General features: G+C 49.9%; 7 protein-coding genes across 7 annotated transcripts; all 7 read left to right on the top strand.

The window, feature by feature from the left end:
* Positions 1–1,050: 1,050 nt before the first annotated feature.
* On the top strand, positions 1,051–2,079 carry Asppvi_010444 (uncharacterized protein; the record flags this gene model as incomplete). Its single annotated transcript, XM_043306289.1, has 3 exons — positions 1,051–1,556; positions 1,611–1,643; positions 1,698–2,079. The coding sequence occupies 3 exons, from the start codon at positions 1,051–1,053 to the stop codon at positions 2,077–2,079; spliced, it is 921 nt and encodes a 306-aa protein (XP_043162224.1).
* An 862-nt stretch (positions 2,080–2,941) lies between these two features.
* On the top strand, positions 2,942–5,046 carry Asppvi_010443 (gamma-glutamyltransferase; the record flags this gene model as incomplete). The annotated part of the gene is made up of 7 exons (XM_043306288.1): positions 2,942–3,178; positions 3,267–3,300; positions 3,352–3,511; positions 3,566–4,145; positions 4,205–4,365; positions 4,413–4,546; positions 4,598–5,046. 7 exons carry the CDS (start codon positions 2,942–2,944, stop codon positions 5,044–5,046), a joined length of 1,755 nt encoding a protein of 584 aa, XP_043162223.1.
* Positions 5,047–6,496: 1,450 nt separating this feature from the next.
* Asppvi_010442 (uncharacterized protein) lies at positions 6,497–8,068 on the top strand (the record flags this gene model as incomplete). Its single annotated transcript, XM_043306287.1, has 1 exon — positions 6,497–8,068. The coding sequence occupies one exon, from the start codon at positions 6,497–6,499 to the stop codon at positions 8,066–8,068; it is 1,572 nt and encodes a 523-aa protein (XP_043162222.1).
* A 56-nt stretch (positions 8,069–8,124) lies between these two features.
* Asppvi_010441 (uncharacterized protein) lies at positions 8,125–9,279 on the top strand (the record flags this gene model as incomplete). The annotated part of the gene is made up of 1 exon (XM_043306286.1): positions 8,125–9,279. The coding sequence occupies one exon, from the start codon at positions 8,125–8,127 to the stop codon at positions 9,277–9,279; it is 1,155 nt and encodes a 384-aa protein (XP_043162221.1).
* Positions 9,280–10,202: 923 nt separating this feature from the next.
* On the top strand, positions 10,203–12,842 carry Asppvi_010440 (uncharacterized protein; the record flags this gene model as incomplete). The annotated part of the gene is made up of 1 exon (XM_043306285.1): positions 10,203–12,842. One exon carries the CDS (start codon positions 10,203–10,205, stop codon positions 12,840–12,842), a length of 2,640 nt encoding a protein of 879 aa, XP_043162220.1.
* Positions 12,843–18,084: 5,242 nt separating this feature from the next.
* On the top strand, positions 18,085–18,342 carry Asppvi_010439 (uncharacterized protein; the record flags this gene model as incomplete). Its single annotated transcript, XM_043306284.1, has 2 exons — positions 18,085–18,297; positions 18,334–18,342. The coding sequence occupies 2 exons, from the start codon at positions 18,085–18,087 to the stop codon at positions 18,340–18,342; spliced, it is 222 nt and encodes a 73-aa protein (XP_043162219.1).
* A 1,313-nt stretch (positions 18,343–19,655) lies between these two features.
* gprC lies at positions 19,656–21,046 on the top strand (the record flags this gene model as incomplete). The annotated part of the gene is made up of 2 exons (XM_043306283.1): positions 19,656–20,246; positions 20,300–21,046. The coding sequence occupies 2 exons, from the start codon at positions 19,656–19,658 to the stop codon at positions 21,044–21,046; spliced, it is 1,338 nt and encodes a 445-aa protein (XP_043162218.1).

Raw genomic sequence — 21,046 nt, 5'->3', positions numbered from 1 at the left:
TGTGGTTTCCTGGTATCCAAGCAAACACCATTCACTATTTCTTGTCCTCTAATTTTGCTGGATTAAAAGGCAGATGAACATCATTGAACTCGGACAGGGTTGAGATTCAGCCAGCAAAGAGAATGATTGCTGGAAGAGAAAGGAACATCTAAGTCATAAAGACTAATTGGGTCCGCTGCTTACCTGCAGGAGAAATATGTACGTAAAATAATTAATAAACACTGCAGAAGCGCCTCAACTGTTTCTCTCCAGTCCGTTTGCAAATCCAGTGCGCATCCTGGGCCTAGTTGTGGACCTTAAAACGGTAAGATGGCCCAAGGATTATGTGAATATGGATCTCACATAGATATCAATTTTCAACCTACTCCCAACTTCGAGTCCTGTGTGCATTAAGAGTCTGTGACACCTGAGATAGTAGGATTTCCGCCTCAGGCAGAAACTGACACCTGAACTGGGTGACTCCACTCGGCTCCAGCTGCTTCCGCATTGACAGATTTGTATCTCCTGTGCTTCACATGGGTTGCAAACGACATTTCACAGCTATCATCCTATGATAATCCAGGTAGCCATCTGATTCACGGATTTCGGATTAAATAATCGCGATTCGCGAGCCACAACTGTTGGATCATTCTCCCAATCAGAACATACCTTTTTGACATAGTAAACAACGCCGACATCCGAGTTAGTTCCTGAGATTATCATTCGCTCTCTGATGCCACCGCGTCGCAGCCATACTAAATCCCGAAAGGGATGTACTAACTGCAAGAAGCGGCATGTCAAATGCGATGAAGCGCTACCCAGGTGCGACTACTCCATTTCATCGATTTCCCTTGCACCAACGGCTTTGATCATTCAGCGCCACCCTGTCAAGGCTGCATGCCAATCAGTACAGGAATCAAATACTGATTCATTTACAGCTGTGGTTTATGCAAGAAACGGCAGCTAGAATGTATCTATCCATCGCCGGCCAGCGAAGTCGACAGCCAGCATGCATCTACCCCACGAGAGATCATCGACACGACGCCCCAAGAGTGGCCCTTGTCTACAAGGATGCTTGAGATGAGGCTGATGCATCATTATCTGACAAAGACCTATCATACCCTGCAACAAGGCAAAATCGATGCGACTCACTTTCAGACGGTCATCCCGGAAATGGCCACATCCCACCCTTTTCTGTTGGACAGCTTACTTGCACTGACAGCTCTGCACCTAGCCTTCCTGAACCCAGACGACAAGCGCCCGTGGATGGAAGCTGCGCTCAAATATCAAAATCAGGCATGCTCGGTTTTTAGTCGGATTCTCGTGGAGATCTCCCCAGAGAATTGTGGGCCTGCCTTCCTCTGCGCGGTTTTCATCCTCCTATGTGCGACTGCATATCCATGCGTCGCCGGGGATACTCATCCGTTTGATCCACTAGCCCAGGTCCTGGAAACTCGCCGTCTCCTTGTCGGATGTGCTTTTCTTTACCATCATCTGCATCGACATCCAGGGCAATTGAAAGAGTGGCTACGGCACCCGAATGATGTGAAACGGGAGGAAAATGTCACATCTCAAGGGTGATTTACCATTCATTTCTTTATGCATAGTATGATAGCTGATTCTGGCCTCAGGACGTGGAATGCGAAGCTTGTGCCGCTGCGAAGGTACGTATCTCCCTCCGCCTGCATTATTGAATGGAACAGCTGACATCGTGCTAGTGCTCTTCTAGATTCTCTTCGACAAGTAGCGGCCATCATGAACGATGCCAGTGAACCGCAGCGGGCAGCCTACCAGGAAACCTGGGATTTTCTACACGATACCATCAGTTTGTGGCCCTTGGGAGGTCCTCGTGGAGGCATCATATCCTGGCCCATCCATATTGGTGAAGACTACATTGCCCTGTTGAAGCAGGGGGACTGGATCGCTCGTATACTATTTCTACACTATGGAGTCGGCATGCATCTCCTGTCAGACAAATGGTATGTTAGCGATTGGGGGCGCCGCTTGGTGGCTGCAGTTTTGCAGCCTCTACAAGACATTCCTCCAATCTGGACCGAAACTATCACTTGGATAAGACAGGCAGTCGACCTCAACGGCTAGTTCTTTATAACAAGTCGAAAGGGACCGTTACCGTTATCAGACAGAGCGATACGTTCTCAGACAGGCTGGAGACCCGCATGGCTTGAAGTGCAGGTCCAAAGATTAGATCTGCATACAGCAAACCAGCGCGCGAAGCTTCCCGAAGTACATCTGAAAAAGGATCAATGAGCCAAGAAAAGGCAAGCTTCCACGAAGCAGTATGTGGCGAAACAAAATTCTGCCTATCTGCCCGTCTTTCGGGAATTAATAATGCCCAAGTTCTTGGACGAATGCGGGACGGGCGCCTGAGGCCCCAGTTCGCGATTCCCGTTGGCCGAACCGCAGATAGTACGAGGGATAAGTTACTGGAAGGGAGACGCCGAAGCTTATCAATTGCCCTGCCCACACGACCGCTTATCGGCGGGGATGTCCAATGTGAGTTGGCTTTTTCTCTCCCTTGACTTATCATCCGATGTCACTTCATTTTTTTCGTTCTCGTTTCTTTTTTTCGTTATCTTGGATAATCTTATTGTTGCACTATCCTGATAGTGTATATTCAACCATTGCAGTCTCTCGGTACACTTCCCGTCCTCTCAGTCAAACTAACTCCGGACTCCGGAGCGCATTGGGTCTTGGCGGCTTCGTGATGCAGGGGCCTAAGTCGCCTAGTATCCTCCAAGATGTGGAGAAACAGGTATAGTAGTCCACAATAAGCCATACTTCCCCTCATTCCTTTGCATATCGCGTCATTTATAGTTGCAATTGAGCCAAAGTCTAATTGCGATGATGCACCCAGCCACTGTTGCATTCTACTTTAAATACCCCGGTCGAACTGAGCGAGTCATCTCAGTCGCCGACGCGCAGACCAGATCGAGCAACAACAATGTTCGGATTTCTGAGGGCCACGTTCTTGGTCACACTGTTACTCTTGGTGCTGGTCATACATGTGCCTAATGTACTTACTTCACCTTTGGAGCTTACGTACCGTAATACCAATGGTGAAAATGATCAAAGTCATCATGTAAAGGATGGAAAGCGCGGGGCAGTCGCTAGTGAGAGTGCTATCTGCAGTCGCCATGGAATTGACATTCTGGAGTTGGGTGGAAATGCGGCCGATGCTGTGAGTTTTTCAAGCTTCATCCTTGTCCCATCCATCAGAGGGCACCAATCGCGAGTCTTTCTGGGTAGTACTAAGCTTTACAATATAGCTGGTCGCGACGGTCCTCTGTGTTGGAGTAATTGGTAAGCCCAATTGAAGACCGGACCAAATCAACAGACTTATCGTATTCTCAGGAATGTACCATAGCGGGATTGGAGGAGGTGGCTTTATGCTAGTCCGGGCTCCTAATGGTTCCTTCGAGTTCATCGATTTCCGTGAGACAGCTCCGGCTGCCGCATTCGAAGAGATGTTCAATAACTCGACCAACGCATCTACAATTGGCGGCTTAGCTAGGTGAGATTCGCTTTATCTGGCTGAGTTGCGCAAGAGAACTAACGTGCCTCCAAGTGGCGTTCCTGGCGAGCTGCGTGGACTGGAGCATCTTCATAAAAAGTATGGTTCATTGCCGTGGTCGGCCCTGGTGCAACCTGCAGTCAGGACGGCTCGCGAGGGCTTTCCCGTCGGCCGGGATCTAGTGAAGTACATGAAATCGGCTGTTGGTGCCGGCAACGACTTTTTAGTTGAGAACCCAACATGGGCGCTCGACTTTGCTCCCAATGGCACCCGGGTTGGACTCGGAGACATTATGACTCGGAGGCGCTACGCTGATACGCTTGAGACCATCGCAAACAAGGGACCGGATGCTTTCTACTCAGGACCGATCGCGGAGACAATGATCAACGCGCTCCGGGCCGCGAATGGTACCATGACATTGGAGGATTTGCGCAACTATACCGTAGCCATTGGGAATGTGTCACAGATTGACTATCGGGGGTACCAGATTACAAGCACAACAGCTCCGTCGAGTGGTACTGTTGCCATGAGTATTCTGAAAATTCTGAGTACGTATGATGACTTCTTCGCCCCGGGTAATGTGAACTTGAGCACACACCGACTGGATGAGGCCATTCGTTTTGGGTATGGTGAGGTATGTCGAATTTCTTTCGTCAATAAGCAGCGCTAGAAATCTACTGACGAGAGTCTAAGAGAACTAAACTCGGAGACCCTCTCTTCGTTGCTGGGCTGGATGAGTATCAAGAGGACATGCTGAAGCAATCCACAATTGACGAAATCCGACGGAAGATCTCCGATCACCACACGCAGAATGTGTCTGCGTACGATCCGAAAGGAATTGAGAGTCTGAATGAGTACGAATATCCTCCGGCTTCTTGGGGTTCTTTACTAACAAGCCCAGTCCGGGTACATCACATGTGGTAGCGGCAGACCATACAGGCCTGGCGATCTCCCTCGTCACAACCATTAATACCCTCTTTGGCAGCCAAGTCATGGTTCCTGAAACCGGAATCATAATGAACAATGAAATGGACGGTAAGTGCTGCGCCATTTGGTCCCATTCAGCTAAACTGATCGTTTCATCAGATTTCTCCATTCCTGGAAAATCCAATTCATTCGGATATATTCCTTCAAAAGCAAACTACATTCGCCCTGGAAAGCGTCCACTGTCTTCCATCACACCTGCCATAGTCACACGTCCTGATGGAAGTTTATTTTTCCTCGCTGGCTCCGCTGGTGGTAGCCGGATTATTACAGCCACTGTGCAAAATATAATCCGCGTTATTGACCAAGGACTATCGGCAGCGCAGGCATTGGCTCAGCCCCGTTTGCACGATCAGCTAATACCAAATCAAGTCAGCTTCGAGTATACCTATGACAATTCAACCGTCGATTTCATGAAGTCTCTGGGTCATAATGTGACCTGGGTAGCTCCAGGTCAGAGCACGGCGCAGGCCATCAGAGTTCTGCCGAATGGGACATTTGACGCCGCTGGAGAGCCCAGGCAGTTAGATTCTGGGGGCTTTTCGATTTGAGCATTGCTGCGAAAATCGATTTTTACGAACCATGGGTCCAGGAAAGCATAGATGCAATTCAGGTGACAGGACACCTCTAGGACTGTTTGGGTGGTATGAGCGTCCTGGGGTGCCGATTGCACATATCCTCCAGCCTCTTATTCACAGCAATTTATACTCATGTATATATGGGAAATGAAATTTCGGTTCTTGACTTGTCCGAAACTGACTTCTTCGTAAATAATTCTATTCAATAGCATCGCTGATCTGCATGCGCTGTGCTATGGAGCTGCTGGGCTATGCACAACCAGTCGTCTCGTGTCTCGTCACAAACCCGACAGGCTCTCGCCTACCTTAAGGTAGCATGCCGCCCACGCCAGGCGAAGCTACCATATTCCAATGTAGCAACTTCAGATGTAGTACTATACTTGGATGGCACAACACTGGGAGATGGTATCTTTGCGAAGACTTTGTTTCCCGTTTTTAGCAGTCATCAACAAAGTTTTGTTGAAGCCACCCTCCATCTTCTCATCTTGTCTTGGATATATGTGAGGAGAAATGAGAGCAAGGACGAAACTAGAGTGCATAGAGCGTCGAGATCAAATTTGTCATAGCGTTTGGACACTTCATGTTACATTTACCGGAAATCGTCCATTTGCGTATCCAAAAGTTAGTCACACTGAATAGGCTCTCCTGAAGGAAGCACAACTGTTAGAGAGAGAGCGGTTATCCGAGTCATTGCAATCAACCTGCAGTTTGGCGAAGTCTAGCTACATACCCCAATAGTGAGATTCCTTCTGATATAATGAGATCGACTACATAATTATTAGGCCTAAGGTGTGAACCAACGTGTCATTGGATATTAGGCGCCTTTTCCTTATGACTGATTCGATTCAGATCATCATGCTTGATTGACAGGTAAACCTTGGCACTGGACCTGTCACGTTGTTGTACCTGGATATCTTCAATTGGCCCGTGCGCCGCATTTCCGCGTCGTCTGTTGATGCATTTAAAATTATTTCCACCAGCGGTGTTCCTCAGAATTCAGCTTATTTCACCTTATAAGGACTTGCAAAGAGAGCAGGGCTCTCTGAAATCTAAGCCTTAATTACTTGGACATTATTTCTATTTGAGCCTGTCAAGCCCGACTCGAAAGGGTTCTGCATCACTGCCTTGCTGCCCATTCAATATGCGGAAGCTATAGCTTCGCTTACTATTGTAGGGTGAGGCAGACAGATATGACTGAGGTATGCGTTTCATGTCAATGAGTGAATATTTGAAATTATCAGTGCGAGCGTTATTCACTGACACGTTCACCATTTGTGTTAGCCATGAAAAGGCATCACCCAGGCAGAACCAACCATGTCTGACAGCACTCACAACACTAACAACTGCTGCTTCAGAAACTACAAGCACATCAAATCACTTACAGCACAAGGAATTATTACGATAGCCTATGACTGTGTCCAGAATGTCACCTCACGCTGTCTCCGTCGTCATCTCCCCTCCCACCGTCGACTTGGACTCCTACGAACCCTTTGACGAGGAATACCTTCGCACTGTGGACGAGATCCTCTCGGACGAACCTAGCTTCGACGCCTCATTCGACGCATACAGTGGCGGTATCTCCACGGACGGGGCGAATGACTCCCCACAGCGAGAGCGTGGGACTGGTCGAGCCTCCGTCGGCGAGAGAACTGGACGTATTCACAAGAAGTCGCCTTACTTCTCGACGGGCCAGATGTCTCAGCGGCGCGTCGGATCGAAGAGGAGTATTACCAGAATTGATGTCGACGAGGAAGACGATGACGATGACGATGACGAGGACGAAGGCGAGGATGAGGATAAGGATGAGGACGACTTCACCCCTGCTACGTCGATCGAATCCGTGAAAATCCAGGTGGCCGATAAGAACATCGAGAACAAGCACCATGATAATAAAACATATGCTACAGCCAACGGGAACATTGTCGACGATGACATCGCTGAGGAAGATATCGTCTTCGCTTCAGTTGAACCGGAAGCGCAGGCTCGCTTGCTAGATTTCATTGCGTCGCATCCATTTATGCGTGGTGGTTCATATCCTGTGAGACGGTCCAAAAGGCGGACCTTTGTGTGCGAACTCTATGAACAAGCGAAATCGACTGGAATGGACGAGCACTCGATCGACAGGTTGACAAACTACGTGAGGAAGACATATCTGGAACTGTATGGAAAGGACTATGTCGATACCCAAGGCTCAGAATTTGGTGACGAGATTGATGACGTGGCGGGGGAGAGAAGAAGGTCCTCGAAGGTCTCCAAGAAGGATCGGAAGAGGAAGCGATCGAATGGCGACACGGCTAAAGATAAATCCAAGAAGAGCAGATCGCAGTCTTCGCAGTCTGTTGAGGAGAAGTATACTGCCTCAATGGCTGATCCGCATAATGATGCCAAGCGTGAGGTAATCGATCTGGAGGCCGAGTATCCTCTTGAGGATTTCTTCGCTAGTGCCGCTGCTGAGCCCGAGGTCTTGACGAGCGTATCTCCTGCGGAAGAATTACCCAAGACCAGACGCCCAAGCTTCAGCAAGCAGTCCGATCGTTCGTCGAAAGGCAACAGATCGAACAGTTTCTCTTTTGTCACGCCAGAGAAACGCAACAACAGAGCAAGCGCCTTAAATTCTTCTAAGCACTCTCTACACTCACCTGCGAATTCCAAGGACGAACCCATTTGTCTGGAAAGCGACTCCGATGGATCCAAAAAAAGGCCCACGGCTGCCCCAGGCGCACATCCTTCGGATAATCCGGAAACACGCAAGGAGAGCATAGCCAGACCAAAGAAAGACAAGAATCACAGAAAGCGTCGGAATCGCAGGAAGAGGAAAGCTGAGAAATATAGGGAGAGCCTGAGGGACTCGGAGATTCAAGAGCTTGCAGCTGATGATGGTCACATTGAAGAGGATGCTACAACCAAGAAGTTCGACAGGAAGAACGATGGTGATATTCAAGTTGAGAAGGACGTTACCATCCTTGATGACCCTTTTTGGACTCTGGATTTTTAAAAACCGATGATTCGCAAGGTGTGACCGCCAGTGATGAGGTGAAGTCGAAATATTTTATGAGCCCTCAGCAAGTGGATGGTTTGGCATCGAGCCTTCGCAGCCAGATACCTGCTACTTATTCCGCTATTTCTGTTGGAGATTACAAGCCTATTCCCGAGGAAACTCGGCAGATTTTGAGCGAATTTGGCTTACCATGTGACTTTCTGGACTCTGAATCTGAGTCGGATCTAAGTGATGTGCCGAGTGACGATGACATTTTGGATCCTGCTGCTTCTTTGCGCGGCGTGATGCAACCGCCTGTCCAAGGAGGGATATCCGGGAGACCTGCGGAGGATATCCCTAGGACTCCGGTGAAGGGCGCATTATCTGCAGACCCTGAAGTTCCGTTCGTTATGACACTTCGTCCTCGGCCTCCTAAAGTGTCTCCTTACTTCCCGAAGCCGCTCATCGATCCCGATTCCTGTCTGCCTTTCCCCTCAATCGACGCACCCACATTCGGTTTGGTGCAAGAGCAACTCGCCCACGATCCATTCCGCCTGCTTATCGCGACGATCTTTCTAAATCGAACTCGCGGAGGCGTTGCTTTGCCTGTTCTCTTCCGGGTTTTTGACCATTTCCCGACAGTCCACGACATGAGTACGGTTGATTTCTCGAAGTTGGTTTCTATGATACATTCTTTGGGATTTCAGAACGAGCGAGCGAAAAAATGCATCGATCTTGCCAAGACATGGCTTGCTCGTCCACCTACGAAGGGCAGTCGATACCGCAGACTGCATTACCCACGCAAGATGGATGGGAAAGACGTCGGCCGCGAAGAATGCATCGGGGACGACGACACGCGTATAGCATGGGAGATCGCACATCTGCCTGGTGTGGGCCCGTACTCGTTGGATAGCTGGCGCATCTTCTGCCGAGATGAGCTGCGGGGACTAGCGAAGGACTGGAAAGGCAATGGCACCGCATCAGCAGATTTCGTCCCGGAATGGAAATCGGTCTTACCACAGGACAAGGAGCTACGGGCATATTTGACGTGGATGTGGCTCAAGGAAGGCTGGATTTGGGATCGGCACACGGGCGAGCGCAAACGAGCCAGCGAGAAGATGATGCGAGCTGCACGCCGTGGAGGTGTGGCTCAGGAACAGGTCGGCAATTTCGTTTTGGAGATGTCGCCAGTGAAGAAGGTCGCGAATGGTCTGACAGCATGGAGTTGAACGCGTCTGGGAATTGATCCTTGTTTGATTATGGAAGACGGAGTTGGGTTGCTTGGGAACAGGAGTTGAGGTCTTGAATTCAAATCAAAAGATACCCTGTAAAGAGATCGTTCATAGGGAAAATTCAGTAAAATTCCATAAGCAGGTGCTTCCGTTTCGTTACAATGCCGGTGATATTCAAACACATGGCGAGGCATCAATCAGTTCGTTGCCTAAGGTGTGAATGACGATACCCGAAGTATCGTTGGAACAGCAGCAACAAGAACACATTGTAGATTCTCGTCAGACCGAAAACATTTTACTGTCCTCTTCGCAATAATTTGTCTGGAATTAAATCTGCCCATGTAGCCTTACTATCCTGTCCGTCGGGTTTCCATGCAGCACCACGTCACTCGGTCACCCCCAAAACGAGTCTCCAACCCAACTAGGCCTACGAACTAGCCAAAGTGCGCGGGGAAGAATCGATGATTCCACTCCTCACCGCATAATTCTTCCCCATCAGATCTTTCCTTCTCTCTGACTGATGCACTAGTTCTTTGCTCGATCTCCTCGTGCAACACCATTTTTTGATCGTCTCGATTACTCGGACTGTCAAACCTTTTTTTTTATCACATTCTCTCGCATGCGACGGCATGAGTGACACAAGCGCCCTGCCCGGTAGCCGACCAGTGAGCAGTGCGGCCTTCCTCTCAAATTAAGCGCCAGACGACATACTGCCAACAGACAGACGATCCCACTCCAACTGTGGCACAGCATCTCTACCTCCACGAGGTAGTGATCCTCTTGATTTGACCACTATTTTTGACGAGGTAACTAGACGAAACATACAACTCCGGTCGAACAGAGACTCCGAAGAACCGACGGGATCGCACGCCCTGTCGTCTTCCATCTCTCCGTCCATTCATCCCAGCCCAGTCCTACCTATGTCGGACCTCTCTCATCCTGTCATGCTATTTCCCTTGAGACTAAATGACAGAGATCGCGACAGGGACCGTGACAGAAAGCCATCCTCCTCATCTTCCACATCGTCAAAGCCCAAACAACGTCATCAGCGCTTGTCCCACGGACGGCCCTCCCGCCCTTCAACCAAGGATCGAGACCGTGACGTCCCCACGGGTCACTCCTCCACCACATCGTTATCTACTCCCATCTCCACCTCGCGCCAGCAGCGTCGGTCCTCCATGCCGGGCGTCGACGCCGCCAGCCGTTCCGCTACGGCCTCTTTCCTCGAGTCGAGAACCAGCCTGCCCTACCCTACGTTCTCGAAAGCCCACAGTAGAGAGGCTGTCAGCAAACCGGGTATTCCCACGCCGGATCCGACCGACTTGACAGAGGAGAATAAAGAGGCTGGGGATGCAGGCCACAATCATCGTACGGATAGTCGGCATGCGCCTCCCAGCCCGCCCTTGACGAGTCTGGATCAGGGCTCTTCCCGCAAGGGAAGCACGGTCGGCGACCAGGAAGAGAAGGCGGCAGAGGAGAAGAAAGCGAAACCAAAGGACCTGAAGACCAAGATTCGAATTCGAGCCGAGTCTACAAGGTCGTCTTCCAGTTTGCGCTCGAAAAGAGATGAAACGTCCAAGTCAAGCAAAATGGCGAGACCAGAGACCCCGAAGCCCAACAAAGACAAGGATACACCGGTGCGGGTTGCAAGCAAAAAGTCTTCTAAAGCGAAGATCGCTGATGAGGTCAAGCTCCCCAAGCGCTCATCAAGCCGGGGTACTCTGTCCCCGCCCCGATCCCCCGCGACGGTGCGTGAAGTTGGGTCAGGGTCGGCAAACGGATCTGACGCCACCATTGCACCGCATCAGCCGTCGATAACTTCCCGGAAACCACAAACGCCTCCTGCCAAACCGCCTTCACGAAACCAAGCGCGGTCGTCTATGTCACACTCTTTTAGACCAGGGAGCGGTTCGCCGGTCGATATCGCATTTGATTACGGTCGACCTCCAACCGCTAATTCCACATTTGGCGCTCCTCCTCCCCCTCCCCCGCCGCCAGAGGTGCCCGTTTCTATCCCTAGAGTAGACTACCTATTACAGAATGGCGGTCTGGACCACCGAGTACCGAAGACATTACTGCTGGGCCCGGAGCACCCAGATATTCCCCCTCAGCAGCAGCTGCAGCCTGCTGTTGCGGCTGCCAGAGTCTTTGATCCGTTCAATCGTCTTCTCGACGACTATCAACATGTCATGACCAAGAGCGGGTCGCTGGCTGTGGCGACGGGGTACCGGTCTGTCGCTCGGCGGCTACTCGACCGGCTGGAAGCAGTGTTTGCACGTGACATCTCGTCCGAATCGTGTCACTGCCTGTTGTGTGATCACGATGAGATGGAAGAGCGTCCATCAGGAGTGAGCTGGGGCGAGGTACTCGAGCTGGTGTCTGGTCGCAGAGAACTACCTAACTGGCCACCGTTCATGATGGCTCCGTCAGTCGAAGCCGACCTGCCCGGCGACGAGCACATTCCCATGCAGAAGATGGACATTGACGTACCCGAAGAGTACCGTGAGCATTATCTCCGGCAGTCACGCAAGACCAAGGCTGCAGTGGATAAATGGTTGAATGAACAAGTCGCGCAGCCTACCAGTGCTCCGGAGGAGGTGGATGACGAGACGTTGACCTTTGCAATGCTGACACATCTCGGCCCAGAGCTGCGTCCGTTATTCTGTTCGCTTCTAGGCATCACATCCACGTCGACACCCACCCCACGGACGGATGACCAGCAGCCTCGAGCAAGACCGCAGGCGCTTGTGTCATCGTCGCTCGCCATTCAGCGACTATACCGGCTATCCTCTCTGCCCCGTGACCCTGAAACCGCAATTTATATGTTGAACAACCCGGGTATCCACCATGTGCTCGCAACCCTTGCTGCGATCAGCGATGATGAATGGGATATCCTCATCTCCGGCCGGTTTGATGGATTCTTACGCAGTGGCGCTGAAGATCCGATCCCCGGCGTCCCAGGCGCGACCCCATCACGCTGGAATAGCAGCCGATCGAATACGCCGTTCACTACAGGAGGAATGTCCCGCGGTCCGACACCGAGCCATATGGATGGTGGCGTCCGACCGGCCAGTCAGCCCTACGGCGTTAATTCATCGTCGCCTGCATCCTTCGGTGGACCCATTGCGCTGGACGAGGAGACGGAGATCGCGGCCCTCGCTGAGATCGAGCGCGAGATTTTCCTCGGAATGGAAGCCCTCGAGGATGCCTTTGAAGCTCTTCACTGCAAGGCTGAGGTCGTCCGGCGCGCGCTGCGTGAACGCGGGGCAGGCCTGTCCATCGCTAATCAAAACCGCCGCGGATCGTACGTCGAGGCACGACTTGGCACTCCATCGTCCGCCTTGGGGACCTGGGAGAGCGGAACGGAAGATGATGGAATTGACGATGACCGATCACTGGCGCCTGATGACTCGGCTAGCAACATCAGTTCCAATCGTCGACGACGGCCCAAGCGACGCACCGAACGACGCACACCTGCGCCCGTCGAGGAGGAAGACGAGGAAGAGGAAGAGTCACATCCCAGCCGCCGTGATCGCGATCGAGGGTCGCGAAGGAGATGACTTTGACTGAACTCTGACAAATTTTCGAATCTACACTACCGAAGCGATGATGATGATGTTTTACGACTCTACCCCCAGACAGATTGATGATTCTTTTACGGAAGTCGATGGGCAGACCCCACGACGACGAGAAACGACGTAGTTACGATCGCAACGAAGCGTAGGATATGAATGAGGACATGGGACCAGACGATGAGAATATGGATTGTACATGTACTTCCGGCAGACTGGTATTACTGCTTCTGTTGTACTTTACTCGGAGGTTGACTGAGGGTTACTCGGCTGTTGCTAGTCTCAGTTACTGAATCATGAAGATCAATGAATCCACCTGCTCCGTAGATGAACAGTATTAGCAGGGAACACGGACTCTATCCGAGCCATCTTCTCTCCAGATTGCGCCTTCTGCATGTGATGCTCATCATCCAGAGACCCCTTATCACTACCAGATGGGGTATACCGGTAGCACATCGCGCTCACATGAGAATGTACCCCTCAGGACTATCCTACACTATACAGACTACCAAATCAATAACATCAAAACCTCGATCCAATCAATGCAATAGCCCCTCATGTACAACAGACAATAGACTCAGTCCCCCAAACCTTGACACCCGAACCTTCGGACTAACAACCCAAGACAGTTAGGCCAGCTCTTAACTTTAAGAATTGCAATAATAACTATAATAATGACTTACAGACTACAGGATACTGTACCATGGTTCATCCGCCCCTGACTGGGGGATGAATCTGATTTGTTCCCGGCCTGTCCAGGGGTACTCAATAGTATTCAATAGATCGATGGCAGTGACTGGGGTTAGAGTTCAGCTGGGGTATTCCCTATCTATCCAGATCGTCATTCTAAATCGGGTATATGTCCCGAGTACCTTGTGAACAAACGAGCAGGACTGACAAAGAGCACCCCATATGCTGATCAGAAGATGAGATTCGATTTGATTCAATTGATATGGTTGATGCCATAGTTCCTTAGTTGTGGTTTAGTCCACGCTGTCGAATATTAATCCAAGCTTGAGTTCGGAACCGCCGACGCGGACCAAGAGTTCTCTTCCATGGATCGGGGCGCACAGTCCTTTGGGACACTTCCCTCAGGTTCTGGTTCCGGCTGTATTGCGTCTAACCCTATACAGGAGTCCGGTATACACCGTGAGGACTCCAATCTAGACAAGATACATACAGTAGAAACAAAACGAAATTTCTGCTCTGCTCTGTTCTGTGTGCTGAGGATCTCTTTAGAAATGGTGCATGGGGTCTGAGAGCGAGAGAACTGCCGAAGGATCTTCCGAAGGATTCCAGAAGCGGCGTAGAAATCCGGGGTCGAAATGGCCCCAATTCCATGTGATACGATCTAGACAGACACGATACGAAATCCTCCGATTCAAAAGAGATGATAATTGGCAAATAGACTTGAGGCTGCAGCCACCACGATAATCCTGGTGCTGATCATCCAGCATGCAGTGTGCACAGGGCGCGGTGAACTTTAAAATATAATGAGAACGTGATAGTGACCGGCCCGGCTAAGGCTCGTGTTGAGGGGTCCTTCTATGGCACACCAGTCAAGGATCCGATTTATTGGTTTTCTCCACCTAGTCAGATGGGCAGACCTTGCTTTGGCTATAATGATGGCAGCAATGAGGCGGATGTACCGGCCGAGTCTGGAATTTTCGAGTCATGAAATGCTAAAACCCTTAAAGATTGGGATTTAGTAGATTTGGCAGCAGCTAAAGATCGCGGGCAAGGACGAAAAATGCAAATAGCGCCACATTGCCGTTGACTTTGAACTGGGTTGAGGGTGTAATACGAAGAACCAATAGAATGAAAACAGAGGGCAATAGACGAATACAAACTCAACAATGAGCAAGGAACTGAGTCAAGGGTCCCTATACTTTCTTGCTCGAATATCCACTGTCTTGGATTGGGAGATCCGATCAAAGGATTGAGAGAGATCCATAGGCTTGCAGATCCCCGACCCAGACTGGTGGGATAATACTCCAGATCAGACCTACATGTATACAAAGTAGTTATTCTCTTAGTCCTTTGTACGGTCTCAGAGGGTCTTCGAATAACCTCATACTAGGTAATCAGATGCGTCCTTCGTTTGATATTAGAACGTGGCACAACATCTGTCTCGCCTCCTACCGATTCACATCTATCAATTGTTAGCCATAGGTGCTTTGATGTATACGATGCACAGAGCCTACMCAGAGACTTGGTGCTGTGAGGCACCAATGACTAGACGTGCTTTCATGAAGCCGAGAGACAAGCAACGGCGAGCTTCCGGGATTCTGAGCACGCCACTGCTGGGAACGCAGGGTCGTACTTGGCTGGCAGATATCCATAGTTGCCAATGATCGATTAGGCAGAAGCCAAATGATCCTTTAGGCTTAAGTCAACCAATTGCCAATTACTTGAGGGCTGCAGCCTCATAAGTCGACAAGGCCACGATTAGACTACCCCTGAAGCAAAACCGAGAGTAATGAGGGGAAAAAAAAGCATAAAGGCGGGCGTGCCATAAAACACTCCATTCAAAGTCGAAGTCTGTAGAGTATCCAATGACGACGGCCGATTTCGACAGCAACTCTACAGTAGAAGCGCCCCTGGCCCTTCTAGACTCATTATGACGACTGCAGCCATCCAGTATCGAGCTTTTCGTACTTTACAGTACAGGCCCATGTTCAACGAGTCGCCTGTGTCAAATAAATGACGGGCTTGGCTTTTGAAATTGGCCCGTCCTTTGCTAATGATGGTTAATCTCCAGACATTCGACAGTGCGACAATAAATGAGCACAGTCAATGAACGAGTAATTTGCATAGTTGCTCTTTGTTATCATCGAAAGGCCCTTCTCTTGGCTAAATGCTTCGTATACTGACCTGTAAAGGTCTGAGACTGGGGTATTATGAATAAGCTACAGTCTAAGGGTGCGTCCAATCATGCAATTGGACGAGACAATATCACAAATTCACAATGGACCAGACAATTGGAGTCATGTTGTGACAGTGCAAGTCCAGAAGCGTAAATATATTAGCTTCAGCCTATCATGCGCAAGCACACAGGAAAGAGAGAGCATAACAATAATAATCACTGTCATCCACCAATGGGATCAGTAATCAGCTCGCTAGGAAAGTATTGCGAGCAGGCATTTGCCGCGTCTAGAAGCCTGTCGAAAACCGGGTTCCAGGAAATCCCCCTTCCGAACGGCAGGGGTACTCCAGACTCTGGTGTACAGGAGAAGACTTCCCTCGGAAAGGGAAATTGGGGGAGATTGGTGCAGAATTCCGAGAAGGTCAACCGTCAAGAATTTGATGTGTCAACATGATTGTTGATGGACAGGCTCAAGCTTTCGGGTAGTGAATCCCACAGACCAATGAAGCATGTTCATGGAAGCATGCACGAGTCGTCAGTTATCTAACATCTTGCTTAATCTGTCTTGTCTTCAGTGACGGCTTCTCCCAAACTTCTCTGGCGGCAATCAGGTCCAACCAGTACTGACCAAGCCGAGGCCCGACTGCAACGGAGCTACAGTACTGCATTCCTAGTTTGTCTTCGCGGTTCAAGATTGGTGGGTCGGCGCATCTAGCAGAAAGTCTCACTGAATCACCATCACCAGTAATTGGTTCTTAGCTTTTTCCTTTTCGTTCATTCTTCAGGCCTGACACTTTGACAGTGATGAGCGATGCCGTAATAGAGTTTGATAGCCAGGAAAATTTTCGCGGAATCGGAAAGTCCCCCCGACCGGAACTCGCGGGTCTGGTATGGGCCGCAACCCACGCGAAAGCTGTGCGGAGTACCAGGGATATTAACATGACGAACTATCTTTGATGCTGTGGATGGCGTCGAGTAGATTTCCGTTATCGCCTGGCTATATTGTTCCAGAACACAAAGTATCCACCCTTGTCAATGTAATTGGTTCTGTCATGAAAAGGTACACATTAAGTAGATGATAAGAAGGAAGCACATGTTGAGAGCTATAATGCCTTTGGGTGTATTTCCTGCCATATCAGCTAAATGAAAGCAAACTTTGATCAGAACATGGGGACAATGATTGTGATGATCAAGAAACCTAGATCTTCAAAAGTCTGGTTGATCATCACCATCTTTGGCTGTAATTGGGTCCTGGCCGTTAGTTCACACTATCAGGATTCAGTAATCACTGATGGCCCGCGTTGAGCGGCCCACCTGAACGCTCAAGAGAAGCGCAAGCACTATGCATGTGGATGGACAATAGGCAGCAATGATGATTCCAAATAGTCCAATAGTCCTGAAAGAAAGACATATCAAAGTAGCGTGATAATTGGATTATCTATCTGCCAGTAAAGCATAGCAGACTTGAAAGGAACAGGGAATCTGCTGGACTCGAACCTGGAACCTCGCGTGGCAGCCACGGAACACGTGATATGAAGTACCTGCATCAGTCTGGAACTGGAAATTTCAAAGAAGCGTCGGCCGCGTTGGCTCTGAGGCTTGCGCATATTCTTGGTTATGGTTGTCATTGTTGACCGTCCATCATATCCACGACATTAACCAATTGTGAATCCTGAGTTCCTGACTTGAGGAAAATCTTGACCCGGAGAGGAATGAGTTGCGTCAGATTGGCCCGGTTCTGAAACAGCCCAGCCTATGGCCCACAAATGCGGGGAACTTCGTTCCATTTAAATGATGCGGTTACATTGTGGCTTCTTTGTGGCGACGAGCCTAGAAGCAAGGCCGCTCCAGACAACTCAAATGTGAAGAATGTCAGTCACCGGTTCCCTAAACAGCCTCTGTTGCTTTGCATATTTTGCATTTGCAGTTAAGGTTGGCTCAATACCTCTCCCCCGGCTAATCTTATCATGATTATACAGGATATGTCTAGAAAGGTAACTATCGTCTGCTCTACTACGTACAGAGCAGCTGTAGCCCTGTATTGACATCAACATCAGGGGAGACGTGTCACCTTCCGCTGTTGTACTCGGTACGCGTCGACCCCATCGCTGAGTAGTACCGCACATGATAATGTTTTGGTTAATGCAAGCTCCTCTTGCGTCTCCAGAGTTCATTTCTCGAGTCCAACACTTCAGGATATTCCGGAGTGTGTTTCCCGGGCTGACAACGTGAAATTCCTCGTGGCACATTGACTGCAATAGGACAAAAGGCCTTTGCCTCTGAATTTCAACCCGGAGTGTATGACATGAAGCCAGTCTCCCTCCACATTGTTATTCCAGCCCTCGAAATGGTAACTTGACCACGATGGCACCAAATTCAAGTGAGCTTCTTTGGCTCAATCGAGTGAAGGTTGCCAAGCAACAGAAAGGGATGATCGTCGTCAAGCTTTACCAATACACAAGTTCTTATCCGTGGTACTACTTCATGCTGTCTATCTCTGTGGTCATCGCAGACTCGCAGCTGCACAAGAGAATCGCCGTAGTGGAGCTGGGGACCTTTGTGCATGTTCCCAATCCGGTGAGGTCTCGGCGATCTAACGCGATTCGAACACAGGTCCATTGATCTCGCGCTTGCTAAGCAAAAGTTTGTTGTTTTCGGTAACCAGAAACAGAAAGTCTTATTCGCATTCGTTGTTGCGGGGTTTAGTGCCTTGTGTCTTCGTAAGCAGTAATACCATTACCCGGACTTCCTTGGCCGAGCAATTGAAGGTTCTTCGTGGTGGCAAATTAACTGTTTCTATTTCTGCTGAATGGATCATCCATCTTTCCCAGTAGGTCCAGCACTCTTTTGGATTCAATGTCGTTTCTGCCTTGCCAACTTTGTCAATCATGCAAATATACGTCTGGCCCTGGGCTAGCTACGTGCCTGAACCGAGTATGGAGTACTATGGAAAAATAATCCTAATCAGCGGCAGTCGGTCTTCCCCCTGCAACAAGCAGCGAATGAGAAATGGCCGTCCTACGCAACCCCTGGTCGCAGCACGAGTGAACACAGAGGACGATAGGCAAAATAGCCGGTAGTGGTTCAAGGTACAAACCTTAAGAGATAGTCAACCGATTTATAATGCTTCGTTGCCCTATCATCTGGGGCCTCTTCATCCATTTGAGCACGGATTACGCACGATTCTGGCGGCGGTGATGTCCGTGTCCCAAGGTCATTGTACAGCATCCTTGTACTCGGTATTTGACCGCTGCAAAATTCTAAACTCCACTCTCTAACGGCAACCTTGACTTGACCCCCTTTCTCGCGATTCCTCGGCCTGAAGAGGGGTTTTCTCGTGGTGGAGCGACTAGATATCCCTAGTACAATACTATGTAATAGGGCTAGAGATTATCGTTGGCCTTCTGGCTGTGATTGCGCTGATCAAACTCCACACAACCAATTCAGGATCCGGAACAATCTTATTATTATTAATAATATCATTAATATGTTCATTTTCCATAGTTTTAACTTTTCATTTTGACATTTTGTTCTGCTGATGAGGCGCTAGTATCATCATTATCATTGCTGGTTCGGTGGCTGACTTCCTTTGGCTCAGTCGGAGTTGATGAGCAATGAGCATAAACCACCGCTGTGGCTAAAATCTTCCTTAGTATCCTCACTGATCCTTTCCTTCTTGCTCGACTATTGAGCTTTCTTCTTTCTCTCTCTGTTTCCCTTTCTCATTTTTCAGTCGTTCCCCCCTGGTTCACTTCCCTTTGTTTGGGGATCTTCAAATACCTGTCAGTCGCAGGTGCGGTACGGCATCAGACCACATACTTTTTTCTCTGTGTGACTGTTTTACTCACAAGCTCTTCTATGTCGGCCTGATTCCGTGAAGACGATGACTGCGACACACACAGGGCCGTGAAAATCACCAGGAACCTTCGAGAGCAATGAGTCTTTTCCAAATGTTGTATCTGGCCGGGGACAGGCAAGATGAGAGTCATGTCCTGTCGCCCCGGCTGGCGTACACCGAGGCTGGTGTCACATATGATATCGACCCATTACCTGCAACACAACACAAAGGTCTTATCGCAGTGGCTGTGATGGCCATTCTCTCGTTTATCGCAACCCTCGCTCTGATCTCCTTTATCACATACCGTCTTATTTTCTGGCGCTCAAACTATCAGCGGTACATCGGATACAACCAATATATCGTTCTCATCTACAACCTCGTCATCGCCGATCTTCAACAGTCGCTCGCGTTCCTACTATGTCTGAAATGGATTGCGGAGGACAAAATAGAAGCTTCATCTGCAGCATGCTTTCTGCAGGGATTTTGGTTGCAAATCGGAGACCCAGCAAGTGGTCTCTTTGTCCTCGCCATCGCGGTCCATACATTCCTTCTAGTCGCCATGGGCCATAAGTTGAGCTACCGCGTCTTTGTTATTGGAGTTGTTGGGCTCTGGGGATTTGTCGCTGTTCTGGTTATTATTCCACTTGCTGCCCACGGTCGATATGTGTTTATCCCGTCTGGCGCCTGGGTAAGCATGCTCATCGCCCTTTTCGCTGAACCACCCATGCTAACCGATCAAAGTGCTGGATCAATGAGGAGTACGAAGCCATCCGTTTGTGGACACACTACATCTGGATTTTCCTGGCCGAATTCGGCACGGTCTGCCTGTATGCCGTCATGTGGTTCCAATTACGCGCGCAAATTAAGCAATCGACGATTCTGGGAAGCAGCCACACGGCGAGTCTGAAGCGTCTCCGTCGTGTCATCGGATACATGGTTATCTACCCAATCGCATACATTGTGCTTTCGCTTCCGCTGGCGGCCGGACGAATGGCCACCGCTCGGGGCAATACACCGAGTCTCGCCTATTTCTGTGTCGCCGGAGCGCTCATCACAAGTTCCGGCCTCGTCGATGTGCTCCTCTACACTCTCACCCGTCGGAACCTCATCCTCGAATCCGAGCCGAGCGAAGACCGCAGCTACAATCGCTTTGTCAGCAGCAAGAACCGAAGGACGGACAACCACCTTACCACCATTACCGCCGATCCCAAACATACTCGCACGGACATCAGCGTCCTACGCACCCGGAGAGGTCGCGACGAGGAAGAGGATAACGTCGATGGGACAACCCGCGACGGATCAACAGACAACATCGTACAGCCCGGTGTCGAATTGGCTCCCATGGGCAAGGTGTTCCAGCACACCACGATCGAAATCACCCACGAACCGGCATATCCCGAAGCCGAAGGGAGCGACCGGTCCAGCAAAGATTCGTTACAACGCCCGGTCAAGGGCCATGAGAATGCATCCCGGATGTGGGGTCGATAA

This window comes from Aspergillus pseudoviridinutans, assembly GCF_018340605.1.
Source record: "Aspergillus pseudoviridinutans IFM 55266 DNA, scaffold_8, whole genome shotgun sequence".
NCBI classification, from domain to species: Eukaryota; Fungi; Ascomycota; class Eurotiomycetes; order Eurotiales; family Aspergillaceae; genus Aspergillus; species Aspergillus pseudoviridinutans.
This window is presented reverse-complemented; position numbering and strand designations above follow the sequence as displayed.